This window comes from Hipposideros armiger, unplaced genomic scaffold, assembly GCF_001890085.2.
Source record: "Hipposideros armiger isolate ML-2016 unplaced genomic scaffold, ASM189008v1 scaffold_256, whole genome shotgun sequence".
Classification (NCBI taxonomy): Eukaryota; Metazoa; Chordata; class Mammalia; order Chiroptera; family Hipposideridae; genus Hipposideros; species Hipposideros armiger.
Genome location: NW_017731606.1, coordinates 1,057,324 through 1,070,939, shown reverse-complemented (window position 1 = coordinate 1,070,939; position 13,616 = coordinate 1,057,324). Strand labels below are relative to the sequence as shown.

Here is a 13,616-nt window from a genome sequence, read left to right as displayed (position 1 = left end):
TGTATGAGGTATGTAGAATAAACAAATTCATACAGACAGAAAGGAGAATAGAAGTTACCAGGGGCTGGGGGGAAGTGGAGAATGGGGAGTTATTGTTTAGTGGGTACAGAGTTTCAGCTTAACAAAATGAAAAGAGTTCTGGAGATGGATGGTGGTGATGGTTGCACAGCAATGTGAATGTATTTATTACTACTGAACTACACCCTTAAAAATGGTTAAGATGGTAGATTTTGTGTTATGTATATTTTACCACAATTAAAAAATCTGTGTTACACAAACAAACAAAACATTGAATGAGATAAGGCAGAGAAAGTGCCTCACAAAATCTAAGCTTTAATAGGACACGTTTTCTTATTGACTATTGAATAGTTTGGTATTCTCAGCTTACTCAGCCAGACATGTTCCTAGCTATGGTCGCTTAGAGCATGAGGCCCCCTGGTCCCTCTTAACAGAGGGCCTCACAGAAGGACCCCAGGGCTGACCAAGTGAGGGTTCATAGCCCTGGCCCCAGCACTTTCTAAGATTTCATGCAAGAACTGACATAGAAGGCGCCTTTCCGTATGGCCACACATAAGGTTTGGAGAGGGGAATGTGTGTGGTGGCTGCAGAGTGATGTGGTGATTTGGCTGGTGACCTCCTTTCTCCAGGGCCGGCAGACATTCCATCGCTTTGACAAGTTCAACTCCAAGTACAACCCTGTGGGGGCCAGTGAGCTGCGTGACCTGTATTTGAAAACTGAAAACTACCTGGGAGGAGAGTACTTTGCTCGGATGGTTAAGGTGAGTGAGCCCTCAGCCTCTCCAAGCCCTCCGCAGATACCTGACAGCATCCGTCTTCAGAGGATGGGGGCCGCGCATGGCCTCGTTGTCTTCTTCCCCTTTCCAAACCCCTGTCCATCCACCATCCAGCTCTGGCAAGGCTGAGATGCTCAGGTGCTCAGTGCCCTGGCGCTGGCCGCCAGATCCTGAGCACGGGCAAGCTGGTGCTGTGTGTGCCCACTGTGCCAACTGCAAACAAGCGGAGGGGGCGGGTATCCACCTTGGGAGCACTCACAGCGTCCAGGCTTGCTGTCCTGTGTGTTTGCAGCCTGAACTTGGCTGGGAGCAGCTTAGCTCCACGTGGAGCCATGTCTGCTGCCTGGCCTGGTTATGCCTGTGACGGTGCAGACCCAAGGCCTTTCTCTCTAAGAAGGAGCCTCCGCTGAGACAGAGCAAGTGCTTCCTCTGTAGCAAGGGGATGCAGATCAGGTCTCCCCAGCCCGGAAGCAGATGGCTGAGAGCACTGCAGGGTCCAGCAGCGGGGGTGCTCTTGGCCTGATCTGAGCTCTTCTTGGTGCCAGGAGGTGGCCCAGGAGCTGGAGGACAGCAAGTACCAGTACTCAGAGCCACGGCTCTCCATCTACGGCCGCAGCCCTGACGAGTGGCCCAGCCTGGCCCGCTGGTTCATCCAGCACAAGGTCTACTCACCCAACATGCGTTGGATCATCCAGGTGCCCCGGATCTAGTAAGTGAGGCGGCCTGCTGTCTGTCAGTGCCCCCTTGGGCTGCAACCTGTCCCGCACGGGCTGCTGAGTCTGCACGATGGAGGGTGGGATCTGTTCCAGTGCCAGTTCAGGCCTCCTCTCCCCAGGGCTTTTCCCATAGGGAGGGATGGTCAGCAGAGATGTCTGTGACAAACTCCTACTTTTTGAAGAACATATGTGTGTTAAGGCCTGGTGGGAACTACTGCCCATCTTCTCGCTTCAGGATGTAGATGTCCTTTTGGGTGAGCGGCTGAGTATGAGTGACCTGGTGGTGGCCTACATTGCTGGCTCTCTCCCTGGATATGGCTCAGACCACCACTGGCCTTTCCACTGGTCTGACTGATGTGGGGCTCATGGTCCTTGAACAGGCAGGGGCCTGTGGTTTCGGGGAACTGAACTGAGTGGCAGAGAGTTTGGATCACTGGGAAGCAGGAGGACTCATCTCTCAGACCCTTGGTCAGCCTGAATCCCTCCACCCTTCTCCTAGCATGGCCCCTGGCTGGAGAGAGCCCTCCGATGGGCTTGGGTAGGTGTTGAGTTTGCAAACCAGTGCCTAGTATTTCAGAACTTGCTGGGAGGTGAAGAGGAAGGGAAGGATCTGTGTTCAAGCCACATCTCTGACTCTACTCTGGGTGTTTAAATGGGGCCACGAGCTGCCTGAGAAAGTGACTGAGGTTGGTCTTTGATAGACCAAGGGAGCCGGTGGGTCCACCTTAACCATGGAGTCTTTGCTTTCCTCAGTGACATATTTAGGTCAAAGAAGCTACTGCCAAACTTTGGGAAGATGCTGGAGAACATCTTTCTGCCCCTTTTTGAGGCCACAATCAACCCCCAAGATCACCGAGAGCTTCACCTCTTCCTCAAATACGTAAGTGTAGGTGGTGCCTCAGTCCGTGTGTGCAGTGGTCCAGAGGGTAGGAGCCTGTGGGTGGGACCAGGCTTCCCTTCTCAGATCCTGTCACCCCTGTGCCACAGGCATGGGGTTGCCAGCCCCAAGAGGCTGAATTTCTAAAGTAACACCTTCTCCCAAGGACGGAAGTCCCCTTCTCCTCAGGGGCAGCCCTAGGGGGTGCGGGTGGGGGTGCTGAGCACACAGCATGGGGCAAGGACTGCGAGTGAGTTCCTGTGTGTGTGTGTGTGTGTGTGTGTGTGTGTGTGAGAGAGTGGAAAGCCTGGATCCTGCCCCCTACACTGGGGGTGGATACTCTGGCTTTCAGAAGCTTCTGGGCTTCTTAGAAATGCAGACATTTCAACCCTCCTGCTTTTACCTAGAAACTATGGTCTTCACTGTTTGTTTGGTTAAGTACACAAGCCCCACAAAATATATTTATGTTCTATCTCTGGTCAGTTGGGAGTGGGAGAGTAGAGATGGAGAGACTGAACCAGAAAGGGCATGAGTGGGACAGGAGCCGGCCCCTCCCTCTGGGTGCCTGGAATACAGGTGGCTGGAGACAGTGAGAAGTAGGTTCAGTATCTGGTGGAGCAGAGAGGGATGATTTCTGACAAGGAGGGAGGCAGGGAAGATTCCAGGGGGCTGGGGCCATAGCGACAGGGTGATTAAGTTTGTGTGTGTGTGGAGGTGGGGTGGGAGAGGCTACCAGGAAAGGCTCTGAACAAGCTGAGGGACGTTGTTGGCTTTATGTTTTAGACAAACACCATCCTGGCTGTTGTGTAGAGAATGGCCTGTAACAGAAGGTGGCTGGAGGTGGGAGGAAGAAGGCAGATGATGGGGCCTTGAAGTCACTGCAGCAGCTCACATGTAGTGTTTGCTGCCTGCCTCCGTGTTCCACACCATGACATGGTCCCACTTCAGCCTCACAATTGCCCTACTTTACACCATTTTACACCCCCTTTTTGGTGTAGTAATAAGCGGTATTATGTGCTTGCTGTGTGTTAGACCCTGTGTTAAGCGCTCTCCATGGATTGTCTCATTTTATCCTTACAAAAGCCCCATGAAGCTACTAGCTCCAATTTACACATGAGGAGATTAAAACTGAGAGATCTGAAAGCTAAAAAGTGACAGAGCTGGAATTCGTATCCAGGTGCTTGACTCCCGAGCAGGAGTCATTATCCCCGAACCACGCTGCCTCCAGAGAAAGAAAAGAATGGCGTATGCAGGAGGCAGGTCAGGGACTCTGAGCAGAGTGGTGGGCACGGGTGCAGGCTGACAGGACCTGGGCAGAGTGGTGGGCACGGGTGCAGGCTGACAGGACCTGGGCAGAGTGGTGGGTATTGGTGCAGGTTGACAGGACCTGGGCAAAACCTGAAGGTGAGTGACAGGGAAAAGTCTAGNGGGCAGAGTGGTGGGCATGGGTGTAGGCTGACAGGACCTGGGCAGAGTGGTGGGCACGGGTGTAGGCTGACAGGACCTGGGCAGAGTGGTGGGCACGGGTGCAGGTTGACAGGACCTAGGCAAAACCTGAAGGTGAGTGAGAGGGAAAAGTCTAGGGCTCCTCTGGGTACCTGGTGTCTTGGGGGTGCATAGTGTGGCTTTCAGGGGCCACTGCTGATAGTGGGGGAAGAAGCCTTGAGGAAGAGGAGGAGAAGGAGGAGGAGGAGGAGGAGGAGGAGGAGGAGGAGGAAGAGTTGGGTTTAGACATATTTTGTGCTGAGGCCTGAGGGAGGTCCAGTTCGAGGCCCTGCATTGCTTGGATACAGAGCTCAGTAGAGGGGCTGACATTACCACATGCCAGGCCATGAGCGTTCCCGTGCATCCTGGAGCTAGTGAGTGCAGAGCAGAACTTGAGGTCCTTTCCAGCCTCCCACACCAGTCCAGGCCACGCTGAGAACTACAGGGGGGACCCTGTTATTCCTTTGGCGCATATGGCTCTGTGACAGGGAAGATTCCACCAAGACCCAGTGGTCCCTTGCTCCTTTGGGAGAGGCTGGCAGACCCAGCTGGGGGCTGGGCTGGGAGCCCCCCAGTTTGGGCCAGTTGTGGAGCAAGGTGGGCTGTCTTCCGGAGGCCCCTTCCCAAAGCATAGCTATAGCTGAGTAAAAGAAGGGAGACATGTTAGCAAAACTGCCCCACATGCTGGCCAAGAAGCTGTGTCCTCATGGGTACATTTGTAGCTAGGGCCTGACCTCTGGGATCAGGCGACTAGGAAGCCTGTGACTAGGGTGGGGCCCCCAGGGGCATAGTTTGGGTCCCAGCTGAGGTATAACTGCAGTGGAAAGATGGGAGTCTCTTAGCTTCTCTGACCTGGCTCAGAGGGCAGTTCCCAGGAAAGAGTCAGGGAGCAGAGTCACTTTCCTCCCAGAAATGGCGGCTCAGCCTTCCAAAGGGCCTTCTTAGACGGGGCTCCCCTTGGCTGGTTTTTAGTGGCCACACCTGGGATGTGCCCTAGCATATCCTCCACTTATGGCCACAGAGTCCAGACCCTGAGCCTGCTTAGACCCAGAGCCTTGTCGTCTCATGTAGGCAGGCTCCTTAATTGCTTTGGCCTTGGTTTGCTCACAGCCAGGCCCTCCCTTACGGGGTTGTTCTGAGTATTAAATCTGCTGATATGGTAAGTGCTTCAAACAGGACCTGACATATAGTTGGTGGATGGGAGATGCCTGTCCCCTTCGCCCTCACAGCCACTGTCCCTGCGGCTGATGGCAGTGGCTGTTGGCTACCCTGCAGTGCTGGCCTCCCCCTTGGTACAGCAGAGGAATGGGCAGTGGCTTTGGCTGCCTCACTGTTTACTTGGCCTGAGTGTCCCCTCACCGTCGCCACTACCACACAGGGTAGTAACTGCACTCTCCAGTCTGGCCCCCTGGGCACATTTGAAAGCTCCGGAGGCACAGATATGCCCACTCTCCATCCCTGAGGGGAGTGTGACCTCAGGCTGGCCACTGGGTCCCCAGCTGAGGTATGAACCTGAGAAGCCTGGACTCCATCCAAGGTCTCTGGCAGCTCATCTGCCCGGGCTTGATGCAGGACCCCTCCTCCTGCCCAGGTGACAGGGTTTGACAGCGTGGATGATGAGTCCAAGCACAGCGAACACATGTTCTCGGACAAGAGCCCGTGCCCGGACGTCTGGACCAGTGAACAGAACCCGCCCTACAGCTACTACCTGTACTATATGTACGCCAACATCATGGTGCTCAACAACCTCCGCAGGTGGGTGAGCTGGCCCCGCACACATGGCCGCGGGCCCTCACATGGGCAGGCATGCCCACTGCAACAGACACGAGCATACGTACCACGAAGCCAGACCCCGCGCTTGCACACTCACATATTTACACCTACATGTATACCTGTCCATCCCTGATGTGATACAGACACAGGATGTACCAACACACAGGCATGTTCACCTACAGCCACACCAACAGTGTTCACACATGCAATTATTCATGCAATAAATGATTGTACCTGCTGCGTGACAGGCACCGTCCTGGGCACTGGGCATGTGTATCACAGGGAGCAAAGCAGACTAAGTCGATGCCTTCAGGAGCTTATCTCCAGTTGTCTTATAGGCACAGGCTCCCACCAGTGCACACATGCAGATGAGGCACACGTGGCAGAAGTCGGGTGCCCAGGGCTGCAGGACACTGAGCCACCTACTCCCTTCCCTGCGAGTCTGGCATCCCTCCTGCCTCTCCTGGGTCATGAAGCCACACTAGCTCAGCCTAAGCCAGTGCTAGTTTGTGGGTGTGGCGGTTAGGAATGGGACTGGTGTTGCGGTGGGGCAGTCCTGGGCTGCCTTTCAGAGAAGGGGCTCTATTCCTGGCTTTGCCACTGACTTGCCCGGTGGCTTCTAATGTCTGATTCCACTTTCTGGTTTTGCCCATTTTTATAACAAAGAGGTTGGACTCAATAGCTTCTCATGGCTTTTCCTGCACTGAAGGCCTGTAAATCTGGGCTAAAAGGCCTGGTGAAGAGGTGAAGGGGACAGGTGGATGGAGAACAGGACAAGGTCTCTGTCTACCACTAGGCCTCTTCTCTGTTCTCCAAAGATGATGGCGTCTCTAGGCTCTGAGGAGCTTTGGGCCTGGGTCTCTGCCCTTTGGGAGGGATAGTTTCCAGGGTGCCCTGCATCAGCTGTGCTGACCCTGCCATGGGTGACTGTCTCCCCTGGAGTAGGCCCTGAGCTTGTGGTGCAGGCCGTAGGCCTGTGGGGTCCCAGGCAGTGTGGACCTGGGGTCCTTGCTGACCAAGAGCCTCACTCTCCTGCAGGGAACGAGGCCTGAGCACGTTCCTGTTCCGGCCTCACTGTGGGGAGGCTGGCTCCATCACCCACCTGGTGTCTGCTTTCCTGACTGCCGACAACATTTCCCATGGGCTGCTCCTCAAGAAGGTAATGGGGCCACTCAGACACCTGCCCTTCAGTGACAGTCCTGCTGTGGCCTCCCCTGGGGAGGATCCCCTGGGCTCTTGTCTGCCCCCGAGAGCCTCTGACCAGTCATGCTAAAAAGCTTGGGCCTTTTTCTGAGCTGGTCTATCTGTAGTCATCTTGGTTTCATATTTACTTATGAAAGTGATACTGTTAAATGTATCACAATTTGGATTTTCTGAAAAATGGAGAAATGAAAAAAAAACACCTTATTGCTATCGCTTTAATCAAAACAGCCGTTATTAACTTTTTACTATTTCCAATTCCCATCTTTTATCCAGAATATATTTCTAATATGCTTATTATCATAATGAACAGAAAGTTTTGGTTCCCTCTTTGTCCCTTAACTTTGTATAACAAGCATTTTCCTGTGCTGCAACATAATATCTATGCTCCTCATTGTAAAGGCTTTGGAAGAATGGCCTACCATTTGGATGGTCTATAATTGATTTAACCCATCTCTAGTTGTTGGATAGACTCCATCCAACTTTTTGTTGGTGTAAATAATGCTACCATGAACTCTGTGTATTCAGCCTTCTCCTTACTTTGGATTACTCCCATAGGAGCCATGTTTGCTCAGACTGCTCCCCTGCCCTGGTCTTGGGGAGGTCTAACCACCTGCCACATTGCATGTGGGGCAGGTGCTACATCACAAAACCAATCTAGCCTGGTCAGGTCTGCCCCTTCCCATCTCTGAGAAGCTGGAGTGTTTATAGTCTCAACCTGAATGTTTGTGGTCAAAGCAACAAAACAACAAAAGTGGGGCATCTCCTGGACTGATCTGTTGGGGTCAGCACCTGGGGGAGGGGAGCTGCAAAGCCCAGGGCTTTGCAGCTGTCCTTCCTGCCCTGAGCTGTGCCTCCTGTTTGGAGTTCAGAGAGAGCACTTCCAACACTGGGCAGGAGGGCAGTCCCAGGGAGAGATGGGCATGGGAGGTAGGAATGAGGTGGTGGGGCTGGGTGTCTTGGCTTTGGAGAACTCAGGCTTGAATGGGAGCTTGCACAGACTCTGCCCAGACCCCTGGTTTCCTCTGATAATGGTCTTCCCCACATCCCCTCCCCCGTGGTCCTCTCTACCCTCCCCTCTCTGGCACTGTCACCTGAGTTTCTTGGTTTTTTTTGCAGAGTCCGGTGTTGCAGTATCTCTACTACCTTGCTCAGATCCCCATTGCCATGTCTCCTCTTAGCAACAACAGCCTATTCCTTGAATATTCCAAAAACCCTCTGAGGGAATTCCTGCACAAGGGGCTGCATGTTTCTCTCTCCACCGATGACCCCATGCAATTCCACTACACGAAGGTGAGGACTTTAGGGTCCCCAGCAGCCTGGCCTAGCCTGGCCTCCCACTGTAGGCACCTGAGCACATGGCTCAGTGCTGCTTTCAGGGTAGTGTTGGTGGCCTGGTGAAGACAAGAGGTAAGCTCCTGGTGAGGGAAGTGTTCCTCTTAGAAGCCCACTTTTGGGGTCCTTGAATCCTTGAGGGCACAATTTCATTTCTTTGCCTTTCTCTATTTTCCCTTTCTTTGACATATACTAGCTCTGTGATGTTAGTAAAGTGACTTGACCTCTCTGTGTCTTATTTCCCTTCATGTGTAAAATAGGGATAAAATTGTCTCGACGTCTTATGAGGATTGTATTGTGAGGATTCATTAAGATAATGAGCCAAAGACTCTAAAATTAGTGTCTGCATATAGCATGCATTCAAAATATTAGCCATTGTTTTTGTTAATACTATTATTATTATTATTATTATCATTATTATTATTATTATTATTCTTTGGCTCTCTGGGGAAATGGAAGAGGAAGGGAATGGCGCTGTCATGCATGGGGACCAGCCATTAGTGTACCAAGGACATTTTGATGGTCCTGATAAGATAGCCACTGGTTAGTAAAAATAGAAGTGCCAGAGTCTTCTAGGACAGGTTCTCCAAGCTTTTGGTCTCAGGACCCCTTTATTGAGGTCCTTAGAAAACTGTTGTTTACATGAGTTATAGCTAAGTGATGTTTACTGTGATAGAAACTAATGAGAAATTTAAACGTATTAACTCATTTAAAAGTAACTTTAATAAACCTATTAAATATTAACATAAACAGCAGTTTTTATGAAAAAGAACCCTATTTCCCACTGAGAATGGCATTTACATGTTTGCAAATCTCTTTAATGTCTGGTTTAATAGATGGCTGCTGGATTCTCATATCTGCATTCAATCTGTTGTGATAAATTGTTTTTATCAAAGTGTATGAAGAAAACCTTGCCTCAGAAAGATACATAGTTGGAAAAGGGAGGACCTTTTAAAAGGCCTTGGGGACTTCCCCAGGGATCCTAGGACCACTTTTAGGAACTGCTGCTCTAGGATACAGAGGTAATTGAGTGGCAAAGAGGGAATGGAAGGGCTTGTGATTAATGTCAGACATTTCACATCCCAGAAGACAAAGCGAAAGCATAGCTCAAACTCATCCTTTGGCAATTACACTGTCTCAGTACTGATACTTAATCATTTCTCATTCTTATTTAAGGTTCCATCTCTGCTCTTTATTCAGACTAACTTTTACTTTTGGACAATCTTAAGAAAATGGTCTGTTAAATAAAAAGCAAAACTATCAAGCAGGTGCTAAAAGTAGGCCTGATTCAGGAGACTGTCACAGGAGAGCAGGCCAGCATCCCCATGACCGGCATAGGGCTTCGAACATGTGCTGGTCAACAAATAAATGTGTAGGTGTTCTTTGATCTGTCTCTCCTGGGTAACCGAGGTTTCACACAAAAACGATCTTAGGAGTTCATCATTTAAAGGGGAGGATGCTGTTTGATTATCCAGGTGCCAGTCATTCAATCTGCAACATCTGTCTGATGTTTCTAGCTTTGGCAATATGTGAAGCATTGCAATGGATACTCTCCCTTCTAATACATTTACTTTTCGGGGAATCTAGGAAGCACTTATGGAAGAATATGCAATTGCAGCTCAGGTGTGGAAGCTAAGCACGTGTGACCTGTGTGAGATCGCCAGGAACAGTGTGCTGCAGAGCGGCCTCTCACATCAGGTACGGCGTGTGAGGAAACTGCCCTCTGTCCCTCCTGTCCTTTCAGCACATGTACAATGAGTGCCTGCTGTGCGTCTGGCATGTTCTAGGGTCTGGGATCAGGGATGAACAGGACAAGCGGAGTCTCTGTCACACTGACACTCATGTTCTAGGGGAGCATCCTAGGGAGGAGACTCCTGAATTTTCATGGCTGTTTTGTTACCGTTTTCAGACCTCTACTCAAACGTCACCTCCTCAGAGGCCTTCCCTGATCACCCACTCTGCCGTAGCCACGCACTTGCATCATTCTCCATCCCTTTAATCTACTTTTCTTTACAACATTTATTATTATTGACATTATAATATGTATTTATGTGTTTTTCTGTCTTTCCTTCTGGAATGTAAGTTCCATTAGAGCAGGGACTGTTTTGTTCAGCATTTTATCCCTAGGGCCTAGAACAGTCCCTGGCACCTAGTAGGCACTCAATATTTTTTGAATAGGGAAATAGTACCTAGATTGAATAAAAAACTAGGGATGGGACTTAGATATCAGTAATTTTTTTTTATAGCTTCCTCAATGATTCTGATGTGCAGCCAGAGCTGAGAACCATTGCTCTAGATGGTGTTTTAGGTCCCAGAGTACCTGCTCTGGGTGATGTCACTGGCACAGGAAGAGGGCTGCATTGGTGCTGCTCTTAGAGATGCCAATGCAAAGGAATTAAAGGCCCAAGATTCAATTTGTGCCCCTGGTTCCGTGGACTGGCCCAGAAACACCGGGCTGCCTGCCCGTCAGCTCCCAGGAGGGACTTCTTGGAGTCGTCACCTTGCCTTCTTCCTCACCAGCTACTCTTCCTTTCTGATCAAGGGAGGCAGAGTCAAAAATGAAGTGAATGAATGTGGTTGTCAGGGAGACATCCTTGAGGACACGGAGGCCAGTGGAGAAAGATGTCCTGATGGAGGACTTGCTTCAGGGGCACTTGTCTGATTTGGTGTGGCTTCCGTCAGAGCTGCCATGAGGACATAGAAAGCGAATCTAAGGTGTATTGTTTCATTTGTGCTTCTCTTGGTCCACAGGAAAAGCAAAAATTTTTGGGACCAAATTATTATAAAGAAGGACCTGAAGGAAATGATATTCGAAAGACAAATGTTGCTCAGATCCGGATGGCGTTCCGACATGAGACCTTATGCAATGAGCTCAGCTTCCTGTCTGATGCCATGAAATCGGAAGAGATCACAGCCCTGACCAAGTAGGCCCAGCACTGGACATGAATTTTAACTTTTCGGTTTAGTTTCAAGTCTGCTGTGAGTAACAGTGGTCAAAATACCAAACTGGGCCTTTCCTCCTTGGAGAGGATGCCTCCGGAGAACTTTCACACTAGTGATTTTGATTGCATTGTTCCATTTAAGATCATACATGCCCACTTCTGTTACTATTTCTGAGTAGTAGGTGGTGACTCCTCCTTGGGGATCTGGGAGCTGGACACTTGTCTAGACTCATTCTGAATTTTCCAAGTATTTCTCTTGAAACCTCTAGTGCTTGCATTGTTGGGGCCAGGATCTTCCACGGTCCAGTGCCCACTGATAGGTCTGTGTGGTTTTCTGCCATAGACCTTTGTGGGCCTTGCAGGCTAGTGGGTAGTTGTCCATTTCAGCCTCTGGCTGGCTGGCTGCCTTAAACAAAATCAATTTCAAAGCTCCTTTTCATAAAGGAGCTACTTTGAGAGAATTAAGATAGAAAACTTCCTTGTGTTTTTTTTAAATGAATTTCTTAAGCTGTTTTATTTAGCCCTCTATCATCCTTTCTATTTAGGAAGCCAAATGTGCACATTGAAACAGTCACTCCTATTCTGCATCTTGGTTTCCTCATCTGAAAAGTGAGGGTTTGGACTAGATGAGAGGTTTTCAAATGGTGTTCTGTGAATCGGGGGAGTGAGGTTCTAGGTGCTGCCTAATTTACTTCTTCCAAGTGACTCTGCCTTCCTCAGTGTTTCATTGGGACTTACACATATTTTCGTTGGAGCTGAGAACTTTGAAAAGCACAGGACTAGATGATCTATGTTCCTTTGGCTCTAGTATCTCTGATTGTAGCCTAGTTATCATCATACTTATGAAGAATTAGGGCCAGAGAAGTGAAATTTACTTAAGGTCACACAGCTAATAAGTAACAGGAGTAGGTGTCCCTACTCCTGATTCAGTCTTTCCCCCACCATTCCACGAGGCCTCACAAATGTTAGAATTTTTATCACTGTACCCTGGTGCATTTCTTTTTAAAGATGAAATTTCTCCCTTACCTAATACGCAGAGCTTTTTCAGAAGATGTAGGTGGTCCCACGGGCCAGGTAGAAGTATTTTTTAAGACCAATCTGAATTTAAGCTTTACCCATGTACTCTTCATCTGTGTTACTAGTGCCTGGTACCTCATAGGTACTCAATAAGTGTATATTGGATAATTAAATGAATTTCTCTTTTGGCGACTTTTTAAGGATATGTGCTTCTTGTATACAACAAGCTGCTCAAGGACTTTCCTGTCTATTTCTGTGGGCAACTGCCGACTATGGGAAGTCCTTCTGAATCATTATGGGGTTAGAAGAACCCCATAATTTGCCTGTGAAAATGCTTATTTGACTTTAGATTGTCTTGTACTATGACTTTATGCTTGCCCCCTCTACTGGTCAACTTTTGTATAATTTATTGTACAAAACAATACATGTTTTTTTGTTTGTTTTGTTTTTGTTTTTTTAACCAGGCAAACATATATGCCACCTTACAGCTAATCATAAAACTGAATGAAAACTGAGCATTCATCTTTGGTATTATTTTCGAAAAGCCCCCATTTGTATACATTTGCCCCAACATGGCAAGCATTGTAGTTTTTCATTGTCATTTTATCTGTATCAAGTATTTGTTTTTAATTATTAAATAAAGTCTATTGAGACTGTGGCTCAATAATTTAAGACTATTTCACGTTAATAAAATTTAAAGCAAGTAATTTTTTTTACTTTAATAAAAGATTGGACATCAGGAAAAGCTATCAATAACTACTAATTTATTTATTTATTTTAAAAAAGATTTTATTGGGGGAATTGGGGAATGGAACAGTGTTGGGGAATTGGGGAAGGGGAACATTGTGTTTTTTTTCCAGGACCCATCAGCTCCAAGTCAAGTTGTTGTCCTTCAATCTTAGTTGTGGAGGGCGCAAGCTCAGCTCCAACTCCAGTAGCTGCTTTCAATCTAGTTGTGGGGGGTGCAGCCTACCATCCCATGCGGAAGTCCAACCGGAAACCTTGTTGTTAAGAGCACGCGCTCTCACCAGCTGAGCCATCTGGCTGCCTGTTGGCAGCTCAGCTCAGGCACAGATCGCTGGCCCATGTGGGAATTGAGCCTGGGACCCTGTTGCTCAGAACTTGCGCTCTAAACAACTAAGCAAACTGGCCGGCCCTACTAATTTATTTTTAACTAAGACTCAGACATGGATGACATTCACTAGGAAAACTAAAATTTCAAGCTGAAGCTCAGTAGACTCAGAAGGTAAATCTTTGCTGTTTTTCCCTGACTTCTGCCCTGTTATATTGGGCTGTCGGAAAAGTCATGATGTATTTTGTCTGTTTTTAAAAGGTCATTTATTTATATAAAGAACAAAGATCAATCAATGATATATTGCCCATTTTGTTCAATAACCTTTTGCCATCTTTCAGTGAGCTTCATAATTCCTCGTTCATAGAAGGACCTGTCTTTATTTGCAAAAAACTGAACAAGGTG

General features: G+C 48.7%; 1 protein-coding gene across 11 annotated transcripts in view; it reads left to right on the top strand.

Annotated features, from left to right (window-relative positions):
* Positions 1–12,876, top strand: part of AMPD3 (adenosine monophosphate deaminase 3) — a 46,415-nt gene extending 33,539 nt beyond the window's left edge. For 10 of the 11 annotated variants that reach the window (XM_019656242.1, XM_019656243.1, XM_019656238.1 and 7 more), the window contains 8 exons: positions 648–779; positions 1,340–1,503; positions 2,264–2,390; positions 5,464–5,627; positions 6,684–6,804; positions 7,965–8,138; positions 9,768–9,878; positions 10,932–12,876. In XM_019656242.1, the coding sequence (XP_019511787.1) occupies positions 648–779; positions 1,340–1,503; positions 2,264–2,390; positions 5,464–5,627; positions 6,684–6,804; positions 7,965–8,138; positions 9,768–9,878; positions 10,932–11,108 (1,170 nt within the window). In that variant the 3' untranslated portion in view covers positions 11,109–12,876. The remainder of the gene's footprint in view (positions 1–647; positions 780–1,339; positions 1,504–2,263; positions 2,391–5,463; positions 5,628–6,683; positions 6,805–7,964; positions 8,139–9,767; positions 9,879–10,931) is intronic. The other variant, XM_019656247.1, reaches the window with a different exon arrangement.
* The last annotated feature ends 740 nt before the right edge of the window (positions 12,877–13,616 follow it).